The sequence below is a fragment of the Cervus elaphus genome, chromosome 14 (assembly GCF_910594005.1).
Source record: "Cervus elaphus chromosome 14, mCerEla1.1, whole genome shotgun sequence".
NCBI lineage: Eukaryota > Metazoa > Chordata > Mammalia > Artiodactyla > Cervidae > Cervus > Cervus elaphus.
In genome coordinates, this window is record NC_057828.1 from 55,707,003 (window position 1) to 55,734,946 (window position 27,944).

Here is a 27,944-nt window from a genome sequence, read left to right on the forward strand (position 1 = left end):
TCACAGCCAGTAAGTGGCAAAGCTAGGATTCAAACCCAAACAGTCGGCCTCAGGGGCAAGACTCTCAAACACCATGCCTCAGAGGAGCCCTGTCAAGTAATTTTCCCAAATCACAGAGTCATGGAGCCAAAGTAAATCCATACACGTGTCCACATTTTCACTAATAAACCATCACTGCAACCCGGAGATGCCTGGAAAGCCCCTTTCGGGCATCCATGTGGTCAGGGCCATTTTTATAATCATACTAAGCTGTCACCTGCCTTTTTGACTCTCAGGTGTGTACAGGGGAGTTTTCTGGAGCCTTTTGACATGTGATAATGTCATCCACTAGCTAATGGAATGTGCAATTGTTTAACCTTGTGTTTTCAATTTTCTGAGTCGTGAATAAGGCCTATATTCTAACATCACCGGACCATGTTGATTCCCTGGTGTTGATACTGCACTAGAGTAAAGATGTTACCATCAGGGGAAGCTGAGTGCAAAGGACCACACAAGGCTGTACTATTAATACTTTTACAATTTCCTGTGAATCTGTAATTATTTCTCCCTAAAACTTGTTTCAGTTTCATGGGAAATATATAAATACATAATCCATATAAACAAAAATCTTGAGGATGCCTGGACTAAGGAAGACCACCCCTGACCTTCTGGCACCTCCTAGCTCAGGACCAAGAGGCAGAGAACAGGAGTGTGTGGTGACAAGAGGAGCAAGGGAGGAGGCCAGAGCCACAGACTCAGGCCCCCCAGCTTCCTAAGTACAACGGGAGGTGCTGCTCCCCTACAGGCGCAAGGGTTTGGCTTTTTTTAAGGGTTTCATAGCTAATCACTAAAGAAGAACAAGTAAAAGAGACTAGAACAAACTGAGATATATTAAAGGCAACAGCTTATTGTCCCATTTGGGCTCCTGTAAAAATGGACAAGGAAAACAAGAGTTCTTATCCTTTGCTTTTAAGCCCCAGATGGTGGGGTTACTACAATCTCAGCAAGGCTTGGGGATTCCCAAATGGGTGTGTATGTGTGTGTATGTGTGTGTCTGTGTATTTGTGTATGTCTGTGTCTATGTATATGTGTCTGTGTGTGTGTGTGTCCGTGTGATGGTGGGGCTGCTGTGATCTCAGCAAAGGCCTGGGGATTCCCAAGGGAGTGTGTGTGTGTGAGTGAGAGAGAGAGAGAGAGTGTGTGTGTGTGTGTGTGTGTGTGTGTGAAGGATGTGTGTGTGTGTGAAGGATGTGTGTGTGTGTGAAGGGTGTGTGTGTGTGTGTACACTCCACGCCCCTCCCCACCCAGAGGAAGCCTGTCCCCACAGTCCTACCCAGCAGAGTCCCTATCAGGCCTGCTTCCCACTCCTGCCTTTCATTGCACACTACACTCTGACACACTCACAGTCTGGCCTGGTTGATGGTCTCTCTAGCACACAGGTTCCAGACACACAGGGCAGGTCTGTTTCACCTGCCTCAGACCCAGAGCCCAGCACAGATGCCTAGCTCAGAGCAGTGGTCACTGTGAGCAATCAAACAAACAAGTGTCTGACAGTCAAGTGCCAGGAGGTACCGGAGCAGTGATGGCTTTAAGAGGAGACGGACTCAGCTGGTAACAGAGTCCAAGGAAGTGGATAAGACTGGGGAGCAGAGAGCAAGAGAAGGGTGAGGACCAGCCCTCAGGACACCACTGTTTCAGGGTCAAAGGAGCAGAGGCGACCTAGACGAAGACATCCCAGAGGCAGGAGGGGCACCAGGAGCATGGTGTCAGAAAGGCCAGGAAAAGGTTCAGGGAACGGAGGGAGGTCAACAGTCAAACACTGCTGGTGAGCCCTTAAAATCTGCTGTATATGATCCCTCCCTCCAGTGCCCACTGCCCATCCTTTAAACCTGAAATAGCACAGCAATTCCCACTTTTCCAACAGATGTCCAACTGGTGCCCCTCGTGCCAGCACCAGCTACCCTAGGAACCGAAGACAGCAACAAGGAGGAGGCGGGGTCCTGCCCACCGGCTAATGCAGGAGACTGGTGGGGAGTTCCCACTGGGACCAGTGAAAGAAGACTGTGACCGTCAGAGGTAAGGAGGGAAGTCTGTTTAGTTAGGGCAGCTGAGGGCGAGGCAGGGGCATCTCAGAGAAGATGGTACAGAGACTTGGTCTTGAAAGAGGAGAGTGAGTCCTGTGGGAGGACTAAGCATTGCAGAGAAACATCCTGAGGAGACAAGGGCTTTGGCAAGTTTACAAACCAAAAGGGGTCAGGTCAGAGTGAGCCAGGGGAAAGCAGAGGCGGCCGCCAGCAGACGCTGCACCACCTTCACCACCAAGGTTCAGAGAGCAGCCTCTGGAGAGCACGGGGCACTGCAGGGTTTGGGGCAGGGGAGTGACAAGATGCAATAAAGCCTCAGTGCTTCATATTTATCGCTTGTTTACTCTTGCCCACAATCACATGGGATGGGAACCACTACTATCCCTATTTAACTGGTAGAAACAAACACCGAGAAGGCAGTGACCTGCCCAAGTTCACACCGCTGGAGAGGCAAAGCCAGGACTGAAGGGGAAACATGGGTCACAAAACAGCAAAGGTGAGGCAGAGCCGAGCCACCCTGTAACCTTCTCTAGTGAAGCAGTAACATCTGAATAAGAAGAAAGATAAGCCTTCTGTCATAGCTCCCTCCACAGTTATGTAAGGAAATGCTGTTCAAGTTGCTAATTTCTTTTTCAAATTTCAGAAATAACCTAACATTTTCTAACTGAAAGACAATGTCCCAGATTTTATAAAAATTGCTATTTACCTAGTAGAATACATGATTCAAAATGAGATTTAAGTGGTGTCATTATTCAATGCATTAGTTTCCTAAACTATACGTTCTCTAATTGAGGTTCAAGTTATAACAACAGATTGGAATCACTTTACTTGGAAGGCTTTTTTAAGTCTTTAACATCAAATTGGTATCTAGAGTTACCTACAAAAAATAAAATTCTATACTAATAATATAGCTACAACAGCAAAAGTGGTTTTGACATTTTACACCATACATATTTTTGAGATTAAAAAAAAAGCAGGAGAGACACCGAAAATTAAAGATAGCAGCCATCCTACAGTTTCACCAAATCTTTAGAAATATTATGAACAGATTTATCTAGATGGTTAGCTGGTCTCCCATAAAAGATTTCCTGTAAAAGGAATAAACAAACACTAATATGCAGAACAAATGGATCAATCTCAAAAACATATGCTGACCAAAGGCAGATAAACATGAAGGAATACATACTATATGATTTCATTTACCTGAAAGTCTTGAACACAAAAAAACCAAACCATAGGGACAGAAAGCAAGTTAGTGGTCACCTGGGGTGGAGGCTGAGGGATGCAGAGCAGCAAGAAGGAACTTTCAGGGGTGATGGAAACATCCTATATCTTGAGAGCGGTGGGTAGTGACATGAGTGTGAACTTTTGTCAACACTCTTTCGAATGAGTATATTTTACTATACATAAATTACACCTCAAAGTTGATTTTAAAGTAAAATAACTAAGTGAATCCTACACTCTCTCTTTAAATCATGCTAAAATGAAACTTGCTCCTTGGAAGGAAAGCTATGACAAACTTAGCCTATGAAAAAGCAAAGACATCACCTTGCCAAAAAAGGTCCATATAGTCAAAATTTTGTTTTTTTCAGTAGTCATGAATGGATGTGAGAGTTAGACTATAAAGAAGGCTGAGCGCCAAAGAACTGATGCTTTCGAACTGTGGTGCTGGAGAAGACTCTTGAGAGTCCTTTGGACAGCAAGGAGATCAAACCAGTCAATCCTAAAGGAAATCAACCCTAAATATTCATTGGAAGGACTACTGGTGAAGCTGAAGCTTCAACACTTTGGACACCTGATGATAAGAGCCAACTCACTGGAAAAGACCCTGATGCTGGGAAAGATTGAAGGCTAAAGGAGACAGAGGCGGCAGAGGATGAGATGGCTTAATGGCACCACCAACTGAATGGACATGAATTGAGCAAACTCCAGGAGGCAGAGAAGGACAGAGAAGTCTGGTGTGCTGCAGTCCACAGGATCACAGAGTCAGACATGACTTGGTGGCTAAACAACAACAACAAAAATGAAAGTTTAATGCTCCAAGAAAATAAAGAACAAAAATGTCAGTGCCATAGAAAAATTTTTTTCAAGGTTTTTCTTTAACCCAAGTCAAGGATTATTTTGCTTAAATACCTCCAGAAATGTCCCATCTCCCTAAGCAAAGTCCACTCTGGTCCTCACAATGACCGCAGGTCTGATCCAACACCACGTGTGGCCTGGAACCAGCCTGCTTCACCTTCTCTCCACAGTCTCAGATAAACAGTCATTGGGTTTAGTACATAGCAGAGCAGTGGCACTGGCTGCTATTACATAAGACTACATGGGATGTCTCATATTAATGTCTTTATTTTTAAAAGTATAAGAAGAGCCAAGCTTTACTGATATTTCACTTAAATTTCTATCAGTAATTCCTTTTATATACTTCACCCAAAGATTGACTGCAAGTCACTGTATCAATTTTAACCTATTAAAGCACCTCGTTTCTTAAATATTGATTTGACCAAAACCAGCACTGGGGTGGGGGGGCGGGGGGGGCAACAGCAGTAGGTGACAGGAGAGTTCAGATTCAATATCCCTTAAGTACACAACATAGTATACTCACAATACAATACATATTCCTGCACAACAGACTAATACTAATCACCACAGCAATTGTTGTCACCAGCAAAAGACATCTGAATCAGAGAGTATTAAAACACTCAAATTCCACGGACAATTCTTTGTTTAGACTTGCAAACAATATTCTTAGTTACCGTTCTAGATGCTGAGGGAAAAAAATAAAACAAGCTTCAGTCTCCTGAAACAGCATTAAATTGTACTTGGTCAAGGAATGAGTGAAACTGCAGAAAGGATAAGCAGATAAGACAAAGAACAAGAAAATCACATACACCATCTTTGCAAGAGAAGAGCAGTCAGACAGTTCCAAAAACACGTTAAAAAGTGCCCTCTTTCAGAAGGCTGGCCGGTCCATTAGGCTGCCCAGCTGAAGAAGCTGTCCTCAAGTATGGTATTAATAGTGAACAAACATATTAGCACACTCTTGCCCGCTAACAACCTCATCTCCCCAGGGCAGGAAGAGTGACATTCTAAAAAACTGGAAATCACAGTATGTCTCTGTCCAGTGGCTTCCCATTGCATTTATTTTTTTAATGTATTTATTTTGGTTGCACTGGGTCTTCGGTGCTGCATGCAGCTTCTCATTGTCGCTCACATCTCTTGTTGCGGGGCAGGGGCTCCAGGCGTATGGGCTCAGCAGCTGTGGCCCCCGGATTCCAGAGCGCAAGTTCAGGAGTTGTGGCACATGGGCTTAGTTGCTCTGATGCATGTGGCTTCCTGAACCAGGGATCGAACCCATGTCTCCTGCATCTGCAGGCAGATTCCCATCTACTGTGCCACCAGGGAAGGCCCCCCACTGCATTCAGAATAAAAGACAACTTCTCATGGCCCTTAAAAGTGAAGTGAAAGTGTCAGTCGCTCAGTCTTTTTGACTCTTTGCGACCCCATGGCCTGGATCCCACCGGGCTCCTCTGTTCATGGAATTCTCCAGACAAGAATACTGGAGTGGGTTACCATGCCCTTCTCCAGGGGATCTTCCTGTCCCAGGGATTGAACCCAGGTCTCTTGCATTGCAGGCAGATTCTTTACCATTTGAGAAAACCCGGGAAGCCCTACAAAACTGGCCCTCACCTCTCATACCAACTTCATCCTATCCAGAGTCCCTAAGGCTCGCCAAGCACCAGCCCAGGCTGCTCTCTGTTCCTTGAACCAGCAAGCTCATTCTCACCTCAGTCTATGCACTCACTATTTGTTCACGCTGCCAATAATTTTCTTTCCCCAGAGCTACACACATCTGGTTCTTGGTTATTACTTGAGTCTCTGTTGTATTATTAATCAGTTCTTCAGAACAGCCTTCCCTGACCATGTAACCCAGAGAACCTTCCCCCATCTTCACCCATCATTCTTTATCACATTACCTTATTTCACTGTCTTCACAGCACTTTTCACTATCTGAAATTACTGTGTTTGGCATCATGCTTTTTCACTGTCTCCCTCTAAGAGAAGCTAAGTCACAAAGTACAGCCTCGCCTGTCTAGCTCCCTGCAGGCAGACTTCACAGCACATGGGACACAGTCTGTGCAGGACAAAAAGGGGATAAGAGAACATTCAGGACAGCTAAAGGAATGCACTCTGGATCTTTCCATTATTCTGACAGCTTATCACAATTCTAAGAGTTGGATCTGCAACATCAAGTGATTAAAAGCTTATTTCAGTCTGTAAAATTTAGAACAAGTTCGGAAGGCTAAATTGCTTTGCTACTCATTACTGACAATACCACGGACGACTGGTCAATATATTAAGTTGCTGCCAGTGGCTCAGCAGTACAGAATCCACCTGAAATGCAGGAGATGCGGCAAAAGCTGCAGGTTAGGTCCCTGGGTCGGGAAGATCCCTTGGAGAAGGAAATGGTAACCCACTCCAGTATTCTTGCCTGGAAAATCCCATGGACAGAGAAGACTGACATGCTACAGTTCATGGGGTCGCAAAGAGTTGGACACGACAGCAACTAAAACAAGAGCAAATCATAAATTATACTGATAGAAAGTTTCATGTATTCATAACAATGAGTTATATAATGGTTCTTAAAAAAAACTGTGTGACTCAATAAGTTAGTCATCAAGACACCTGTATTAAACCATTAGGGCTTAAACCTATACAATGTTATACATCAATAATATCTCAATAAAGCAGGAAAAATCATTGGGGCTCTACCTAAACAGTATAGTTCTCTTCTCCTCCTAAGCACCTGATGGGTTTGCACTGCTTTCCCCTCTTGAGTTTTAAATTAGATGTAGTCACAGGAGTAACTTTGGCCAGTTAAGTAAAAGACATGTACTGACACAAAGCCTCCGTCATCCTTGGTTCTTAAGCAACTATTAATACAATAGTAGATCCACACTGGATGTTAGCAAGAACAAGAAATCAACAGTTGCTGTGTAAGATGCTGAGATTTTGGAGCTGCATGTCTGTAAGTACAGCGTAACACAGCTCATCCTGACCAGTACAGCAGTATAGCACGGGAATTAAGAACCTGGGCTGTGGAATCTGACCGGCCTGGGTGTGACTCAGACCTCTGTCACTTACTGTTTGAGAGATCATGGGACTCTGGCCTTAATGTCTTCATCCATAAAATACTTATAATACCTACTCTTCATAGGGAGTTGGACAAGAGTTGGACACAACTTAGTGACTAAACCATCACACTCTTCATACAGTGGCTGCAAAGACTGAGTTGAGAGAATATATAACACACACTACAGTGCCTGGCATGTTGATTAAGTACTCACTAGATAGCAAGTGACATTAAACTTCAGCACATCTACTTTAAGCCACTATGAGCATATTTATATTATGGAACTTCAGTGGCCCTGGATTTTCTATAAAGCATTCTAAACTCAGGGACAGCCATTTATAAAGTTCTGGACTCTCCTAGAAAAATCTAGGAAAAGGTAAGAATTGTGGAACATCTCAAAGTTAACAGGGATGGGTGTGGAATGACAGTGAAACAAGCAAAGGATATCTATGATTTGAAAGTAGAAAGAAAAGAAAATGGAGAGTGAGGGAAGAAGGTACAGTGGCTGGAAAGACTGGGTTCTAAATTAGGAAGATAAGAGACAGTAAGAAAGGGTTAAGTGCTGAGAACAGACAGAAAGAGAAAAAAAGCAAAGAGCATGTGGACCTAGAGCTTTGTGGAGCCCACGGTTGAGGGTGGAGATACAGCCTGGCCTGCTACACCTGCAACGCCTTGGAACACTGATTGGTAAGACAGCAGTTCAAAATGCTGCTTCCACAGTCAGTGCTTAAAATGCCAGTAGGCTCTGGACTCTGTGGTTTCTTCTAAAGGACTCACTTGTAAACAATATGGTATGCTGACTCCCAGGATCCTTCAGTCCCTAAAACTCAGCTGTCAGGCATGTATAAATGACAGACTCCATGATATTGTCTTAGAAACTTAGATACCAACCGTAAGATTCACTAAAGCAATGTTGATCAGGCCCTAGAGAGAAATATCTAACCCTAAAGTCATCATCAAGATTTTCATTAAAAATTAACCCTGTTCAAGTTAAAACTTGCTTAATATCTAAATTTTTGTGTAGTTATTTTGAGGCTTTTCAGGTACTTACTGCTCAATGTCACTGACTGAAAATAAAAATAAACACAAGAGGGAAAAACAGCAAATGTCCTGGAACAATTCATAATTTTTAAAAATCATGGAGATGGGACAGTTGTTGAAAAATACTCACAGATTGTATGTCATGATATAATAATCAGGTCTCAGTATCATGAGACTAATTACTCTTCAAAGAATAAAAATATAACTAAAGATGCTGAAAATTTTACTATAAAAAGTGGACATTTTTATAATCCAAATAAAAGTTTCATCACCACCTGACCACTAAAGTCACACCCAAATCAGAAATGCGCTAGCCATTAGAAACATAAGAGGACCCCTTTCCACTGATATTTGGCATCAAAGAGAGTCCTCCACAAGAAACTGTAAAAGAGCCAAAAAAAGAACTGGTTATTGCTCCAACTCTTTGAATGGAATGTGGACTTTCCTTAAATGCAAATTCTTCTGATATAACTGCAATATTAAAGCAAAAGTGTGAGGTGTCAAACAGGTCTAAATATACTTGAAATAAAACATTACTAGCTTAGTATGGTTAGCCACCCGACATAAATGACGCTGAAGAGTGATGCAACCTAAGTGATGTCAATATTTAGATTCCGCTTTGGAAGCTTTTGCCATCATTTCAGTCCAAAATCAAGACTTCTCTAACAACAGCTCTGAGACAGTAGAAAAGCAAGTTCCATGGGGAGACAAGGTCAGCATTAAGACTCAAAAGAGGAAAATAAATGAACTCTATGACATGTATGTGCACATAACTTTGACGGACAGTGACTATGAAAAAAATCCATTCTGTTCTCTTTTTCCCTCCCCCATCTCACCATTTCAAAAATAATTAGACTTCAAAAGCATGTCAGTAAATCTGCAAGCTTTAAGAATAATAGAAACCATGTGTTCCATGTGTTCGCCAGATTCATTTTTTATGATGTATAGTCCTCTGCATTAAAAATTTTTGATAAAGAAAGTAATGAAAAGAAATCAAAAGAATCATTTCCAAAAATTTCACATCTCTCAATCACAACAGAGGACTGAATGTATTAAACCTGGTCACCTAATGAAATTGGACTTGTGATCTCCAGCTAGAGGCACCTGTAAAGGATAAAAAAGGTGTCTGAAGTTTCAGTTGATAAAGAGTACAAAATATTTTCAAGCCTGAGAGTTTTAAGCTAAGCACCAAAAATTACAGACTTCACATTAGTAAGTTCTTTCCTTCATATTAAAAAAAAAAAGTTTTATAAAGATTTCGAGAAAAAAAAAAAAGATTTCAAGAGAGAATGCTTCTAATATCCATATATTCCTGTGACTGCAAGTGATATTAAGACTAGAAAACAAGAATCCTATCTTAGAATATATAAAATCTACATAACTGCTTCTACTTATCAGAACACCCTTGAGGCTACAGAATTATTTAATCTCCACGTAATCCCACAACCTCCTGTAAGGAGAAACACATCTTATGTTTCAATATCCATCCTCTTTTTTTATTCTAAATTGGTTTTTCAAGGACAGAAGGCTTAAAGTTTCCCATTCAGTTTTGGTCTCTAAAAATAACTTTCAATTTTCTCCTTGCAACCAACAAGTTATTACAAAATAAAAAGCACTAAAAATGGAAGCTTAATAAGCTTCAAAACAAAAACAAAATAACACCAGGGAAAGCAAAAAAGAAAAAAAGTAGTCTGAACTAAGGTCCCTAAGAGTTCCACAGAAACGCCAACTCACGCCAAGACAATGCACACTCCATTCCACGAACAAACACACACTATGAAAATGATGAACTAATGAATGGTATTAAGCAACAGAAAGGAAAATCTAGGAGGAATGAAGGTGTGTGTTACTGTCTTTTAAAAATCAAGAACTGGTCTAACATCTAGATAATGTATTTGTATAAATTCTTATTTTTAAACTCACCTGATTCATTTTCAATTCCTGTTGTGTTCTGAAAAGATACACACAACAAAGAAACTTCTTTGATTACATGAGCCCTAAAAAGAAAAACAGACAATTGTGATATGTACCTGCCTACAAATTTACAGTGATTTAAAACCACATACAGAACTGTAGAGTCTGCTCAAAGAACTATTCACAAAGCAACTCCATGCTAGATCAACTTCAATCCAGGCTAAGAACTTACTTTGCAGATTTATTATCTACAATAAAATAGATGTCTTACTATCCTTTACTGGGGCTTCATTGTACTCTACAATTGAAAGCAGACTCATTAGAATGACATCAAATTTTTGCTTTGGAACTGAAGCATGCCTAAGAAGAAATAAATTAGCTTTGTTAGTAGAAACACAAAGCAGTGCTGAGTAATTTATTAAGCAATGTAAAGGTTCTTCTTTGACTTATACCAATACTGTGTTGAATACAAACACAATTAGACCCCTATACATTATTTTTTCAAGTTCTTGAAGTAGAAAGGGTGAGTTTACTAACATTTCCATGGAGATTTCTCTTTGAGAAAAAGAATGGAAACCTTGTAGTAAAATGCAAATATTTTAATAAAAGCTGTTTGGAAAGAACTACAATTACTCCTTTAAAATTTTTCTTCAATTTATTCATAGCATAGGGACGGGAAGACAGAATTATTTCTTGCAAATGCAAATGACATACTTGTTTCTAAAGAACAATCTCTGAAGACAGTCCTTTCTGCAACGTTATCTCAGGAGTCATTCATAATATATGGAAATCATGAAAGCAGCACCGCCACTGTAATATTCTTGTTTTCATCATGCATACATACACATCATTAAGTAGAATTCTATTTCTTCACGGATTTACCTACATTCACGTTTCTTTCCAAGATTCACGTTGTAACTTCACGTTCTAACTGCTAATACCCCAAGGAAATTATAACTTAGGGACATTCTTCATCCTAAAATATACAGCCTGCCCCCTATCATCAAGAACAGTGCTTTGACATTTCTCCCCATTTCATTAATAAGGATTATTTCAGGTTTTTCTCCTTGAGTTCTTTAGCCACACTCACCTGAACACCTTTAACAATCAAAGGCACTATATTTAAGTTAAGGCCTAGTCACCTGAACTACTACTTATTCATAACTGGCACAGGTAATGTATTTGACAACTTGCAGTTTGTTAGAAAGTTCAGTGCTAGCCTAATCAATGTACACTCTGCAGAAGTAAACATGCAGTGAATATGATTTCAGAAAATTGGTAATTAATCCATGAAGTTCATTTCTTTTAACTTTATAATATTCAGCATCTTTCTCACATACATTTAACATGTCCTTCCTTAGCATACATATTCTTCAATGAAATTAATCCTTTTCTAATACGGCTATACAGTTCCACCAGGAGGGCCCTGGTGACACCTGAGGCACCCAGGAGTGAAAGAAATGGCAGGGATTTCACCTACCCTCTCACTAATTTACTAACACTGGTCATGAAGAACTAGCTTTGGGAGGGAACAAAAAAAACCCTGTAGTAAAATGCAAATGTTTTAATGAGAAAGGTCTTTGGAAAGATGTTTTACCATTTCCTTTGCTCTGTCTTTTCCTTCTCGCAAGAATCATTGATTATCATTATGAAGCTTCTTCTAAGACAAGCAGGCTCTGGGCTACCATCACATAAACCAGCTCAGTTAATTTTCACAAGGTTAGTTTCTCAACTAATGACAGAGATTCAAGGAAGCTAAAATTACTCGGTAACTTTGGTTTCTGCTATGGCTTCTGAACCATATTTCACCAGCTTTTTATTCCTGCCTCACCTTGCACCTACTACATGCCAAGCTCTGCTTTTGAGCAGTGAGCAGACAGATCCCTGCCCTCTAACAAATAAGCAAGCAAAATGTGTAGTATGTCAGACAATCAAAGTGCTTTAGAGAAAAACAGGCACCTGGAGAGGGAGACAGGGATTATAATCTCTATCTCAACACTGGCCAGTGAATCCATCGCGTGGTCGGAGAAGGCCTCACTGAGGAGGCAGCAGGTGAGGAGCTGAGGATCGACAAGGGATGGAGGAGAAGCATCACAAGGATAAGACTGTACACAGCGGACGAGAGGCCAGGGGCAGGCCCAACACAGGGTGGGGTGGGGAACAGGAGAGACAGGCTTAAGCACAGGCTTTGCAAGGTAAGCACTGTTCACCAGAATGGCTACAGCTTTTTCATCCAGAGATGGAAAGCCACTGGGAGGCTTAAGGTGGCAGAAGCAACCTAGCGTGACTTAGATTTAAAAGGAGACTGTAAGGGAATAGGGTGGAAGCAAGCAGACCTCTTAGGAGGCTAATGTCCCCATCTAGGCAAGAGATGATGGGGCCTTGGCCCAGGTAGCAGAGATGTGAGAAGTCAGTGGATCCTGATCTATTTTTAAAATAGAGTCCCCAGGATCTGCACCAGATTTGATGCTATGTATGAAAAAAGAAGAGGAAGTCAAAGATGACACCAGGGTTTTCATCCTAAGGACATGGAAGGATAGAGCAGCCATTTTCTGAGAAGCTACCTCCTTCTTTCCATCTGCTTTTCACTCATTGTCCCTCTTTATTTAATACATTTTCCCTCCCTTTTCCTCCCCTTTCATAGTTGCTAGCTCACAGGCACAAACCAAACAACTCAGATACTGTGACACCTAAAAATGAATAGCTAAAATATTAAAGTACTTAAAACATCTTACTTTTTCATTTATTTCAATGAATCTCAACTTTTTAATAAAAAACTTGTAATTCAGATTGTTACCTGAGTTAATAATAATCTGACTTTCTACACTGTCTATTCCCTCTCTGTACAAATTAGATGGCATTCACCCTTTCTGCCGGAGAAGGCAATGGCACCCCACTTCAGTGCTCTTGCCTGGAAAATCCCATGGATGGAGGAGCCTGGTGGGCTGCAGTCCATGGGGTCGCTAAGAGTCGGACACGACTGAAGTGACTTAAGAGCAACATCAGCATCCTTTCTTCAGGCTTCCCTGGTGGCTCAGTGGTAAAGAACCAGCCTGCCAATGCAGGAGATAAGGGTTCGATCCCTGGGTCGGGAAGATCCCCTGGAGAAGGAAATGGCAACCCACTCCAATATTCTTGCTTGGGAAATCCCATGAACAGAGGGGCCTGGCAGGCTACAGTTCATGGGGTCACAAAGAGTCAGACACAACTTAGCGACTAAATAGCAGCAACAGTATCATTTCTTTCCAGAAACTAGAAGGACCTTAACATCTTTAAGGGTTCACTATTTATTCTGGATGCTGTATGCTTGGACCCTCCTCTCTATCACTTCTAATCCTAATTGCTAAAAACAAGACCCTCTTTTTTTTTTCTTTCTCTTTCTTGACTCACAACATTATCAGATTATATATCTAAAATATTTTACAATAATCAAAAACATTGCAAATCTAACACTAACTTCTCAAATGATATTTTAAATTAGGATATTAAACTACACTAGAAACAAGAGATGTTACAAGAAAAGAACTAAGATTTTGGCAGTGCCTCTCAACACAGGACCATTGCATTTTGAGCTGAGTACTCACTCCAGTGTGGGACTGTCCCTTTCATTAAGGCCACTTAGCTCTGCACTGCAAAATCAATGCCAGCAGCTCCCTCTGAGCATCTTGTCAACCAAAGCTACCCACACACACATCCCCAGATCCCCTTCTGGTGGAGAACCTCTGAACTGTAGCAATCATGTACTGGTTGCACTATGATAATACATTTTAAAGCAACTATAGATTCTAAATTCTGTTATTCGAATAACTTCCCTAAGATTCCTCCAGGATTGCAAAATCCCTGTGGAACTGCATGGCAGTTCTACATAACTTTTACATTCAGTGTTGACTTTAACAGCACTGATTTATATACTCAGCTTTCTAACACAGTTATCTCCGGGTCTGTGTTTTATCAAACATGGTAACTTGAAGTATCAATCATATCAGTGTAGCGGCCAAGAGGAATCTTTCCACACCTACCACTGAAACTGAGGAATTCTATAAAACTTTAAATAAAATGCTTAATAATTAAGTGCCTCCAATTTTCCAGTAGTAAATAATCAAAAACTTAAAATCCTGGACTTTTCTGACCATAGATTCTTAGTTTCTTGTTTGGATTTCTACGCCTGACCAAACCTTCTTTAAAATGTCTACATTTCCTTCCATGCCACCTGCTGATGTTTTTCAGATAAACTACATTAGACAGATTCACAAATTTAAAGCATGTGAATTTCTATCACTAAATATACTTCACCAACAGCACATACTCTTAGAAAACTAAAAGTGTGACCTTGATTTTACTGATGCAAGGTTTTAATAACATACATATACTTAACTTTTCAAGATACTGCTTCCAAATTCTAGGACAAATCATCTGTACAAATATTTAATTTAGTAATATCATAAAGATGATTTAACTATACATGATCAGTATGAATACAGCAACAATAAAATAATTAGGAGGGTCTTTATTCAAATACTGGTCCCTTAGAAGATCAAGACAATCTGAACAACTATTACCCTGCTGTCTTCTGACTTGGCAGCCAGAGACCAGAAAATCTAGAAATATGCAGGAAACCCCATAGAAACAGGCAGTTCCAGGGTCAGACCATCCCTGCAGGCCCAGCCATACTTCTATCACATCATCTGAGATAAGGCAGATCAAACAAAAGACAGACACAGACTAACATTAATGCAATACATATAACACATCAAACTGTTCTATCTGTCCTTTGTAGACTTGTGAAGCCTACAAAACAATATGAAAAGCCTTTAAAGAAAAAGCAATAGCAGATTCTTTAAGACTAGTCTAAGTCTGAGAGGAAGGGCAAAGAATTAGGAATATAAATATTTGATTTGTACATTCACTATGTGCATGCTAAGTTACTTGAGTTGTGTCTGACTTGACTCTTCACGACCCCACTTTGTAGCCTGCCAGGCTCCTCTGACAATGGGATTCTCCAGGCAAGAATACTGAAGTGGGTTGTCATGCCCTCCTCCAAGGGACCTTCCCTACCCAGGGATCGAACCGGTGTCTCTTATGTCTCCTACATTGCAGGCGGGTTCTTTACCACTAGCGCCACCTGGGAAGCCCACCTATAAGTTACTGATATTCAGTTCAGTTCAGTCACTCAGTCCTGTCCAACTCTTTGCAACCCCATGGACTGCAGCACACCTAGCACCACCAACTCCTGGAGCTTGCTCAAACTCATGTCCATCTAGTCAGTGATGCCATCTAACCATCTCATTTTCTGTTGTCCCCTTCCCCTCCTGCCTTCAATCTTTCCCAGCATCAGGGTCTTTTCTTTTGACTCAATTTAGGTTTGGGGGCTATTTGGAAAATAAATTATTCACTTAGAGGCCACTAATGTTATAATTATTTTCTTAGATTACAAATGCCACATTGTAACATAAAGATTGGAAAAGGTCAGTCTTTATTGCAATCGCAAAGAAAGAAAATGCCAATGTTCAAACTACCATAAAATTGTGCTCATTTCACATGATAGCAACTAACCAGCTATGACCAACCTAGACAGCATATTAAAAGGCAGAGATGTTACTTTGCTGACAAAGGTCTGTCTGTGTCAAAGCTATGGTTCTTCCAGTAGTCATGTATGGATGTGAGAGTTGGACCATAAATAAAGCTGAGTGCCGAAGAATTGATGCTTTTGAGCTGTGGTGTTGGAAAAGATTCTTGAGAGTTCCTTGGACTGCAAGGAGATCCAACCAGTCCATCCTAAAGGAGATCAGTCCTGGGTGTTCATTGGAGGGACTGATGTTGAAGGTGACTCTCCAGTATTTTGGCCACCTGATGGGAAGAGCTGACTCATACAGATCCTGATGCTGGAAAAGATTGAGGCAGGAAGAGAAGGGGGCGAGAGGATGAGATGATTGGATGGCATCATTTACTCAATGGACATGAATCTGAGCAAACTCCAGGAGATAGTGAAGGACAGGGAAGCCTGGCATGCTACAGTCCAAGGGTCAGACACAACCTAGTGACTGAACAACAACATCAAGACTCAGAAGAAACTAAATTTCAAGACTCAGAGAGCAACACATAATTTATGGACAAATAGTAAAACAGAAATAAGAGAAATGGCATGACTTCAGCAAAATTTTAAAAATCAAAAATATGTTGAAAACATGGACTAAAAGCAAAAAAAGAGGTTTTAAAAATGTCATTTTGTAAAAGAAGTCTTGGAACGTTTATGACCTACATAAGAAAAGAAAAATAATTCTAAAACTAATCACTACATAAAGCAGATCTCTCACGGTAAATGAATATCATTGTGGCAAACACCGAGATGATCAACCTTTTAGCAGAGCAGATTTACAGGTTTACACTGTAAATCTTAACTTTCTCTGACGAAAAGATTCTTGCAGTCCCCAGAAACTTTTAGAAAAATAATTAAAATATCCAAAGCATGCCAACTTCTCAAAGGAAGTTTTCATTAACAAACACAGCTAACGTACTATCAAAAACTACCATTCACAATTCCTACCAGAAGAATGGAATCACCAAGTTACAATTTATAAACTCTAGCTATCGACATGAAAACATTTAGCATCCATTTTTGGGGATTAGGAATAATCACATAATTCATAAATACTGAATCTGTCTAGGAATTTGCTAAATGAAGTCATTCATTTTCCTTTTCTAAAATAATACATAAAATTTCACTTAGAATAATCATCCAGAATATTTAGTTTCACACTGAAAAATATACCCACAACTTTCTTTTAAAAAGACAGACTATGTCACCAAATTAAATAAGCTAAAGTGAAAAATTAAAACTGGTAAGTTTATCACTTTCATAAGGGGGGGTGTGTGTGTTTGTGTGTGTGTGTGTGTGAAGAGGAAAAAACAGATTTGAGAATATAGCAAAGATCTGGCAACCCTTTGGTGAGTAAAGTAAAAGTCGCTTAGTCGTGTCCAACTCTGCAACCTAGTGGACTACACAGTCCCTGGAATTCTCCAGGCCAGAATACTGGAGTGGGTAGCCTTTCCCGTCCCCAGGGGATCTTTCCAACCCAGGAATCGAACCCAGGTTTTCCTGCATTGCAGGCGGATTCTTTACCAGCTGAGCCACCATGGAAGCCCAAGAATACTACAGTGGGTAGCCTTTTCCCTCTCCAGCGAATCTTCCAGACCCAGGAATTAAACCAGGGTCTCCTGCATTGCAGGCGGATTCTTTACCAACTGAGCTATCAGGTAATAACCCTTTGGTAAATCGGACAATATGAACTCTTACAGCTTGAAACTGCTCATGCCTCTCACCCTCTAGAATGATTTCCAGCCAAGGCAAAAAGCAATAGTATGACAGAGCACATCAAGAGAGGAATTTCCCAAACTCAAGTGTTGATTAAGAGATGTAAAGAACTTAATTCTCACAAATAAATCAGTAATTTATCCCATATCCTCAGTGATACCCTGAAAACCACAAATATCCCAGGGCCTGATTCCCCAAATTCATATAGCAGAGTGTCCTGACACCAACCTAAATAAGGTAGCAGAGTTTCAAGAATTTACTCCAGGTAGAATTTGATGGGCTCCCTGGTAGCTCAGATGTGGCTGAGCTACATTAGAGCCACAGAGCTCTGATGGGATGAGGTTGATTACTTTTGTCTGAAATATCTCTAAGTTAAACAACACCATAGTAAAATGTTTAATAAGAGACAGCAGATAAACTAGGAGAGTAATATGAATCCAAATTTAGATTATGGCACTCTAGGAGCCTTTTCATCCCCTAGAATATCTCTCCTTTACTTGAAAAAAAAAAAAAACAACATAAGGGAAAATTTTCAAGAAACACCTCTCCAAGCATTCACTAATAAAGAGCTAGCAATAAATGTATAGCAAGTGCTCATTATTTATCATTTACCTGGTGATGTTAGGGATGGCTACCACATGCTTCCCTGGTGGCTCAGCTGGTAAAGAATCCACCTGCAATGTGGGAGACTTGAGTTCAATCCCTGGGTTGGGAAGACCCCCTGGAGAAGGAAAAGGCAACCCACTCCAGTATTCTGGCGTGGAGAATACCATGGATTGTACAGTTCATGCAGTCGCAAAGAATTGGACATGACTGAACAACTTTCCCTTTCTTATTCTTTTGATTCAATGTGTACACCTACATCATTATATTATGCTGAACATGTAATTTACTACATCAAAACTTTTAGGTTTTGTTTTGGGTTTCTACAAATGCTTTCTAGCCAGTCTCTGCTGTCTGATGAGAACTATGCACAGATTCAAGATCATTATTACAACTCCCATCTCTCGGTTGAAAATTATAACTAACCAACTGTTGACTATATATTCTCCATATATTTTGCAAAACAGCATTAAACTCAAAGAATTTCCTATAAAATGGTGCTTTTGTAACATTTTCCCATGTTAGTTGCATAAAAACTTTAAATTATTATACAAGGAAAATTAAGCTGATTCTTTTCTCACACTCAAATGCCAAGCTTCCAACTCAAACACAGACTTTCTACAAGCAGTTGCCCCATGACAGCTCACTTCACAATGCCCCAAATAAAATGAACTCTCAATTAACCCTTTTGAGTTACTGTTCTTCCACTGGAGTTCCCAATGCAGATGTAACTGATGTGATTAAATGTTAAAAACTGAGGGACTTTCAGGAACCCTGCAAAATACTTGTGCATTTTCTGTAAAGGGGATGAAAGCTTCAGTACTATGAGGGACTGGTCTTGCCACTCAAGTATGCATCTTTTCAAATATGAGTATCAATATAGTCATCTTACAAGTGGCTGCTCAGAGGCTTTCTGGTTTCTCCTATGCAATAAAGTATATAGGAAAACTCACCCTCCACAGACTACACATAAATGACAAGGAGACTTCTGAAACTCGTAAGTGAACAACCTATAGCAAAATTACAAGTTACGCCAGATAAGAGTAATAACTATATTTTGCTAAGATGCCAGGGTCAACAATCAATGCATTTCTTGAGATTTTCTCCCAAGAGTTTATTATTATTTTGGTAGGGAGCGAATCTTCTACTTTAAATGAAACCTGAAATTTGGAGTCTATCCTCTAAATATGTAACTATTTCTAGTCTCAACAGCATTTTAAAGTAACAGCAACACCTACTGTTTGCAAGGGCTTCCCTGGTGGCTCACTGGTAAAGAAACTGCCTGCAATGCAGGAGACCTGGGTTTGATCCCTGGGTTGGGAAGATCCCCTGAAGAAGGAAACGGCAACCCACTCCAGTATTCTTGCCTGAGAAACCCCATGGACAGAGGAACCTGGCAGGCTACAGTCATGGGCTGGCAAAAGAGGTGGACATGACTTAGTGACTAAACAACAACAACAAAAACTGTTTGCAGAGTGATATTTGTGTACTGCTCTACAGTTTAAGAAGCTCTTATACATATACGAATTTTTATTGTTTATAGGAAAGTATGTTTCCTCAACTTCTCCACGACTCAGTAACTGAACAACACATTTTCTCAAAATGAATAATTACTGGTTCTTGTTTCAAGGTTAAGAGGACCGCCTCCCCCTACCCAGGGCCTCAATGTATGACACAGAGGATGAAGGACCACCTCTTGGTGCCACAGGCTGGAATAAGCCAGACAGTGCCCCTCAAGTCAGGGTCTGCGCCAAGCACCGCAGTTCTGTCCCGCCACAGATGGAACAGTTCTTGGGGCATCTGTTGTTGTTCTTCAGTCGCTCAGTCGTGTCTGACTCTTTGTGACCCCATGGACGCCAGCACGCTAGGCTTTCCTGTCCTTCACCATCTCCCGGAGTTTGCTCAAATCATGTCCACTGAGTCAGTAATACCATCCAACCATCTTGTTCTCTGTCAGCCCCTCCTCCTCCTGCCTTCAATCTTTCCCAGCATAAGGGGTGGTGTCTGAGTTCCAGGTTAAAAGTCAACTTGACCTGTAGGAAACGTTCCTCAAAGACAGTGAAGGAGAAGTCAGTATCCACCCAGCCCCCTCCTGACACAAGTCCTGAGGGTCTATAGAGAAAGATGAAAACAGGGATTTTCTTAAAAGCAGAGCCAGTGAACGCGCACGGGCAGAAGGAGCCCAGGGAAACAGCCTGCTTCCAGGGCTGCCCATCAGGAGGGCAGCTTTGCCCTGAGGTGGGTAACACGCCCCAGAAAAGTTTCTGAGAACTGCCACAAACCAAGTGAGGCCTAACAGTGTAGGAAAGTTAAACTGACACGTTAAGAGTGAGGAGGCAGGAGAGGAAAGGGCAGCCAGAAAGACTGGGGCCAGGCAAGCCGGCTAAGAATCTGGATGATAAGCAATAAACCTTTGATACCCTGATGATAGCGGAAAAGAAACGAAAAATGTAACTAACGCTACAGAGGAAGAATGAACAGAATGTGTTTTCTAACCTAACAGGAGGTAAAAAGAGATGGTGAAGATGAGTTCAACAAAATCTGGAATGTGACTGACAAGAAGAATGAACATATTTTAAAGACCGATAAGCCAGGAGTACGGGTAGTATTTAAGTGGAAGGTGGTGAGTTCCATTTTAGAGACTCTGAGAGGAGGGGTCAGACATCCACAGAAAGCCACATCCACCAAACGGGGGAAAATGTCCCAGCACAGACCATCTTCAAGGAGGGGGACTGAGATTTAGAAGTCTTCAGCCACAAGGGGGTGCCCAGGGACAGAGGAAAGTTAGTCGCTGAGTTGTGTCTGACTCTATGACCCCATGGACTATTGCCCACCAGACTCCTCTGTCCATAGAATTCTCCAGGCAGGAATACTGGAGTGGGTAGCCATTCCCTTCTCCAGGGAATCTTCCTGACCCAGGGATTGAACCCGGGTCTCCTGCATTGCAGGCAGATTCTTTTCCTTCTGAGCCACCAGGGGAAGACCCAGGGACAGAGGAAATCCCAAGGGAAAAAATACCCAACAAGAGTGTAGAAGACAAAGGATTGGGCTTTGTGAAAGGCATGGAAGAAAGTAGGAAAAAAGTTTCCCCTTTCACCATGTTCAGTAGAGGGAGGATGAGATAAGCAAAAAAACTTTAGAACTCAGAAATAACTTGGAAGGATTTTTCTTCCAAGAAATCCTTGTGCCACATTAGCCTTCAATGGGCTTCCCTGGTGGCTCAGTGGTAAAGAATCCGCCTGCCAATGCAGGTGTGGGCTGGATCCCTGGTTGGGGAATAATCCCTGGACAAGGAAATGGCAACCCACTCCAGGGTTCTTGCCTGGGAAATGCCATGGACAGAGGGGCCTGGCGGGCTACTGTCCACAGGTTGCGAAAGAGTCAGACATGACTTAGTGACTAAAGAACAACAACAACCCTCAATACCTATTAAGGAAAAAAAATCTAAGCAAAATGCTAGTATTGTTTTTGAAAAACCTAAAGAATCTCAAATTGCTTGCTCACATATTCATCTGTTCATCTTAAAAAATCCAAAAAAAAGACAGAGGTAATCACTGTACTCACTTTTCAAATACAAAGAGGAGAGAGAGGAAACCGTCTTACCTCTCCCACTGTCAGAAATAATGCCGTCCCTGAATGTACCTGGGATATAGTTCATTCTGTATATCGAGGCAGCACTCTATTATCAGAGAATTGCACTGACACAATATTCATCTCCCAAAACAAGGGAATTGAGCTGCTCAACAACCTCTAACAAGAGGTAACAGAGCTTCACACGTCTATCCTAAGAGTTCTTCCTTTTTAAAATGCCTTCTTTTAGGTATACTTTAATATTAGGCCTTTCAGGATGATGGCAAAGTCCCTAAAATAAGTCTCATGGAACGGGAAACATTTAGGTTCTAGTTTTCATACTGATCCTCCAATGTATGCTTAATTTACGTGGTCTTAAAAAGGCCTTATGAAATGTGCAGCATTCATACTTGTATATAATAAGGGCTGATGAATCCCACAACTCTTTTCAAATATTGATGGCATCATTTAAATTACTTGAACATGCCACATAATTTTCCCACCAGAATTTAACGTAGTTTTAGTGGAACTACATATAAGCACATGTAAAATCTGTAGGTTTTACCAATTTCCAGACAGGCTGCCCATTGTAATCAAACTAACAGTTGCACTTTGCTTTCCATATTTCAGGCAAGCTATGCCAAGAAGTAATTTAGCTCTTTCAAAGCAAAGCCTATCATATGATTTATTGCAAGAGGTACAAAATATTCTTTTCACCGAAATGGCTGGCAAATACATAAGTATTCAGTTGCATGTTCCAAAGGACTAATAAATGAAAACAGAGTAGATGACATGAACCAAGAATCTAAGAAAAAATATTATACAGTACTGAGAAAAATATTATAAGCATATTTCACTCCAAATGAACCAGATTTATTACATACAATAACTCTAATTCATGCCTCAGGGAAGTGGAGGTGGGGAAAGAAAGGCATTCTCTTTAAAAAAGAATAGTTAAATGACAGGAGCATTCATTCCAGTGAATGAATGTGATTCTGTACATTCAGATATCCTGTCATTCAGAAAACAACTCCATTACAAATTTGGTTCAAGAGCACCTCTTTTTTTTGTTTTATCAGTGAGTTCTAACATTATTATTATTACTATTATTACAACTTATTAAAGATTACTTATGCCACGATAAAAATTCAATCCATACTATCTATTCTTTTAAAGAAGTCAAATAAAGATTTGACAACTTAATATTTTCCCCTCTAGGGGAAGGTGCAGGTTTGTCATGAGTATCAATAACCTATCTTTAAGTTATAAAGTAATAAAGTTAGCTAAACACTGCACAGGTAAACTTTATTTCTTCAGGACAAATTTTTCACTTTCAGTTCATAACCCTGAATTGTTTTTTGTTTTTTTTTTAAAAGGAAATTTTAGAAAAATTAGTTAGGCTTCTTCCTGCAATTTTCAAGGGGCTGCTCCACTAAGTTCCATTTTCTAGAAGAAAAGACCACTGTTTTTGTCCTATTCAGTATAATAGACCACAAGCTTAAATTATTCACCATGTTTCAATTCCATGAAAATTTAAAGTTCATAATAATTTAATCTACATACTGGGAATGCTGATCCTATATCAGGAAAACCGCTCCATAGTTTCCACATTACCTCAAGTTCCTTTATCTCATGCCTTGAAAGGGGCACCAAATCAAAACTGCCGAAAGTGACCATTCAACAAAGTCATAAAATCGGGAGTGCCCTGGTGGTACGATGGTTAAGACTCTGCATTGGGTTCAATGAGGCATGGGTTCAATCCCTCATGGAGGAACAAAGAGCCTACATGCCATATAGCACAGCCAAAAGATTTTAAAAAAAAAAAATAAAAAATTAAATGGACAAAGTCATAAAACCAACCTCAGGAAAAGAACTTCCACCTGTAGGAAGCCTGTTCCCTGGCTTCAAGGGGAACTTCACATAAACCATGTGGCATATATTCTTACAGTTCTTTAACTAAAGAGATTCCATAAACCGCTTCTATGATTCAACCATCCAGTGAGATGGGCCTTCCTTTAAAGCAGTGGCTAAAAACTGGGGTGATTTTGCCCTAAAAGGACATCTTACAATGTCTGGAGGGTTTATGGATTGTCACAACTTGGGGGGGAAGGGGAGGTGCCAGTGGCATCTGGTGGGCAAAGGTCAGGGACGCTGCAAAATATCCTACAGGGTACAGGACAGCTCCCACGACAAAGAATGATCCAGCCCCACAACCATGTTAAGGTTAAGAAACCTTGTTTCAGTGGGATCTAAGTACTAATTTCAGTCACCCTATGAAGATGATTTTATCAGCTATAAGTATAAGCATCTAATTTCAAAAGGAGAGGGCCAGAACAGTATCCCAGACCTCTAAGCAAACGCTAGGAGGAGCGAGGGCATAGCTGATGAGCTCTAGGCAAACTGCACAGCCCTGGACAGATGTCAGCAGGATCAGCAGTCACCACTGTCGAGTAACATCCCCATCACCTGGAAACTCCCTGGATCTACATGTTGCCAAACAAGCTTGACAATTTCCCCCCACTGTCCACGTACTCCCTCTTTGCTCCCCACTACGGAGTTTTCTAAGGCAGCCCACGGGCTTTTTTTCCTTCTGCGGGAGGATTAAAAATAGCATGAAAAGCAAGTCAGAAGACATGAAAATAGTAAATAACCCAAGGTGCTTTCCATCCCGGAAAGTCTATGATTTAACAGGACTTAAAAGGTTTGTAAATCAGATCTGGAACTTGAAAAGAGATGGGCAGCTTAAAGAAACAGTCCCATGAATAAACAAACATCTAAGGTAAAATAATCATCAAAAGAATATTCGTGCAGATATATGTATGTAACTGCACAGACCCAGCTGAAGGAGAATAAAACAGAGCTGAAATGGAGTGCTATTTCTTCAAACTGCACTGGCAGGAAAAATGAGTCTTTAGAGGCTAAAAAACAGAATTTACATTTTTCACGTATCTTAAAAGATGACAGGGCTTAAAAATCCACAATAGAAAAACTTTTAAACAAATCTTAATAAAAAGAAAATCTCAAGCTGTTGAAACCTTACTGATCAATATGGAATAGATAAATAAATTAGGGCCCACCCTATAAAATATGGCCATTAAAAATCGCATTGAAGATTTTGTGGCATGGATATATGCTCACAATATCATAAAGGAAAAGAGATTACAAACAATATATAGCATATGATACCTATCCTGTACAAAGTGCAAACATATAGACGTGAATAAATATAAACAAGGAAAGAAAAGACACACACGCACACCAAGAGACAGTAAGGAGGAGGTCTGCCAAAGTGTTCCCAGTGGTTATCTGCGCGAGAAGGGAATGGTCTATTTCTATTCCTTCTTTGTGTTTTTCTCCATTTTCAAACTGTCCTAGAGTGAGAATCTTTTGTTCCATTTTGTACTTACAAAACTAACACGTTATTACAGATTTACGCCCAATTGTTTCAGGAACTGTCCACAAAATGAGAAAAAACAAATGTGAACCTGCCGACTTTTCAATGAAAAAAACCATCTTCAGAATCAACAAAAACGAACCTCTACTGAACGCTTTGATTATGCACTTGGTGATTTTCTAAGCACTTCAAATATATTAACTTATTTAAACCAAACCAAATAAGATGTGTAAAAAGAGCCCTGGAATACTAGAAGCTGTGAACAAACGTCAGTCCCACTATGAATTTCAATCTCAGTTTCCAATGCTTCAAACGAGGGAGCTGGGCTATCTTTAAAGATCCTCTCAAGGCTATACTGAGATTCTACGTGTAAACAATGTGGGCAAATGAGTGTGTGTAAGGAAGCTTACAGGAGAATGAAGGGGCAGCTGCATGCCACCTCAAAAACAAGACCCTACTAAAAAGGAACATACAATATGTCTCTCAGTTCCTCCTCCTTAATATCTGTACAGCACATTTCATAACATGTTTTAAAAAAATGTTTAAAGGCCTACATTTCCCCAACATACTTTCATGCAACTAACTGATCAAATCGAGATGAAGTCTGGCATCTTAAGAGAACCACTGAAAGGGTCTGTTTGTTGTTAGAAGACTGTGACTGCTTTTAACAATAAACATGTAGTAAACAAAAACTTTAATATTTTAATCGCCTTCTGGGTAGGGCCATTTTAGTGTCTGATCAGAGGGATTTAAAAGACTTAACTGGGATTCACCAAAAGGCATTCTGAAATAAACCAAAACCCCAACACAACGCTCCATGGAAGATGAGGGGCACGCGTGTCCTCTCTCTGGGGAAATTACAACTGCGTAGTGGAGGTACTGTGGACTCCCCAGGTCGACGTGGGATTGTTCCCGAAGCTCGTGTCTGGACACAAGGTGGCCAGGGGCTCACGCGTGGGTCGGGAGCCACCACGGAGGGGAGGGGAAAGACATTGACCTGCTTGGTCTACTACGTGTCTCACTTGCTACCATCAAAAATAGGTTCGGGGGCATCTGTGGTAACAAAATGCGTGAGAGAAATGCGCTGTCTGTTTAACACAAAAACACCGGTGGGTCTGTGATGGGATCATCGAGGGAGAACGTTTCCAAGCTTCAACTACACTTTGTGGATTTAGGAACCACAAAGACGCGAAACGTTGAACAAATTCAGAACGCAAGTGTGAGAGACACGTTCGGCTGGAACACAAAAAAGGAAGAGCAAGACCACTCTTGAAATTGGAACGCCCCTGGGACCGGTGGGCACCCTCGTGGGCCCGAGACCGGGATCCCGCTGGAGTCGCAGGCGCCCGCCCGGCGCCGCCGCCCGGCAGCCCACCCGCGTCCTCCTCGCGGGGCGCGCGGCTAACCAACGGCGACAAAGCGAACCCCACAACTTCCCCGCACCGGGGCCCAAGGCCGGGCCGGGTTGCTCGGCGCGGGAGGACAGACCCCGGCCGCCCGCGGGCCGCGCCTCGTTGCGGGGGGCCCAGCGAGCGCGGGACGTTGAGACCTCGAAGGGGGCGCGCCCGCCGGCCCGCCCGGGTCCCCGGCGTGTCGCTCCCGCCGCCGCCGCCTCGCTCCTCGCGGACAGGGACAGGAGTCCCGGCGCGGAGCCCGCCGCCGTCCCGGCAACCACCCGCCCTGGCTGGCTGCTTCTTACCTGGCTGCGCCCGCCGCGCCCCGCACCTCAGAGCGCCGAGAGCCACCGCCCGAGCCGCCGCCACCGCTCCGCCCGCCCCGGCGCCCGCGGCCGCGCCGCCGCCATCTTGGCTCCGGTCGGAAGTGACGTCGGGCGGCGCCGGCCGCGCGACCTCCGGGACCCGCGCCGCCCGCGCCGTCGCCGAGGGCCGCGACCCCCGACTGCGCAGACACCGACGCGCCTCCAGCGGAGGACCCCGACCCCGGCCTCACACGCGCCGAGAGCCCCGACCCGGGCCGCCCTGGCTCCGAGGTGTGTTCGCCCGGGAGCCCCGACCTCGGTTCTCGCTGGCACGACGACCGGGACTGCACACGTCCCGACACGCGGCCGCCCTCAGAGGGACCCCGAGGACCCCGGCGGCCAGGCCCGGGCTTGCCACCACCAGTCTGCCTGCACCAAAGGCTTGGGATTCTGCGCAATCTAAAGTTACTACGAGAACCTGGAGGGAAAAAGAAAATGGCTTCACCACTAAGTCCCTGTCAGATGAGGAAACATAGACCCCTTTTCTTCACTCCTCTCTAAGGACCAGTTTAGCCTACCCCCAAAAGATCCAGCTCCAAGGGGAGGGTGCTGCTTGGTTTATTTGTTCCTTCGTTACGAAAGAGTATTTCTTGCCTGCTGGCCATGTGGCTAGCAGTGTGTTACATGCTGGGAGTAATGCACAGACCACAACATTGGCCTTGTCCTGTGGAACTTAATTGTCTACAAATGAGGAAGTAGACAGCCTGGATGATGATGAATGAATGCTCTCATGGAGATGAGCCTGGTTGAGTCGGAGATGTCTATTATAGACTTTCAAGGAGCGACGTCTAGCAGGAAATCGTCGGCAAGGAGTCCAAAGTGGGGGAGAAAGCTGCAGGCTGAAGATGAGATAGAAAGTTGGGTTCTATCCCATATGGATGGTGTTTAAGGCCATGACGACTTGAAGATAAAGCCCTGAGAATGGAATCAGGAAGAATCGAAAAGAAATGCGCAACATAGGGCGCCTGTGAAAAGGACCCACCCTAAGGAGGAGACGCACTAAATGCGATGCAGTTGGTCTCTCTCTGGAAATTTCTGAAGGAGAGTACAAATCTGTTTATGTAACTAGGGTTTAATTTTAAGAAAACATGATGAGTCAACATGCATTATCGTCTTATTGTAAAGGGATGATGCTAACGACTTAGGTATAGTGAACA

At 42.0% G+C, this 27,944-nt stretch overlaps 1 protein-coding gene across 8 annotated transcripts in view; it reads right to left on the reverse strand.

Annotated features, from left to right (window-relative positions):
- Positions 1-26,802, reverse strand: part of PRDM2 (PR/SET domain 2) — a 132,369-nt gene extending 105,567 nt beyond the window's left edge. For 5 of the 8 annotated variants that reach the window (XR_006345081.1, XM_043924508.1, XM_043924506.1 and 2 more), the window contains exons 1-2: positions 26,728-26,795; positions 10,159-10,232 (exon numbers count right to left, since the gene is read on the reverse strand). Coding sequence is in view for 5 of the 8 variants with exons in the window: in XM_043924508.1 (XP_043780443.1) it covers positions 10,159-10,167 (9 nt within the window). In the remaining 3 variants the exon portion in view is untranslated. Of the gene's footprint in view, positions 1-10,158; positions 10,233-26,727 lie in introns of all 8 variants that reach the window. The other 3 variants (XM_043924510.1, XM_043924509.1, XM_043924512.1) reach the window with 2 other exon arrangements.
- Positions 26,803-27,944: the final 1,142 nt, after the last annotated feature.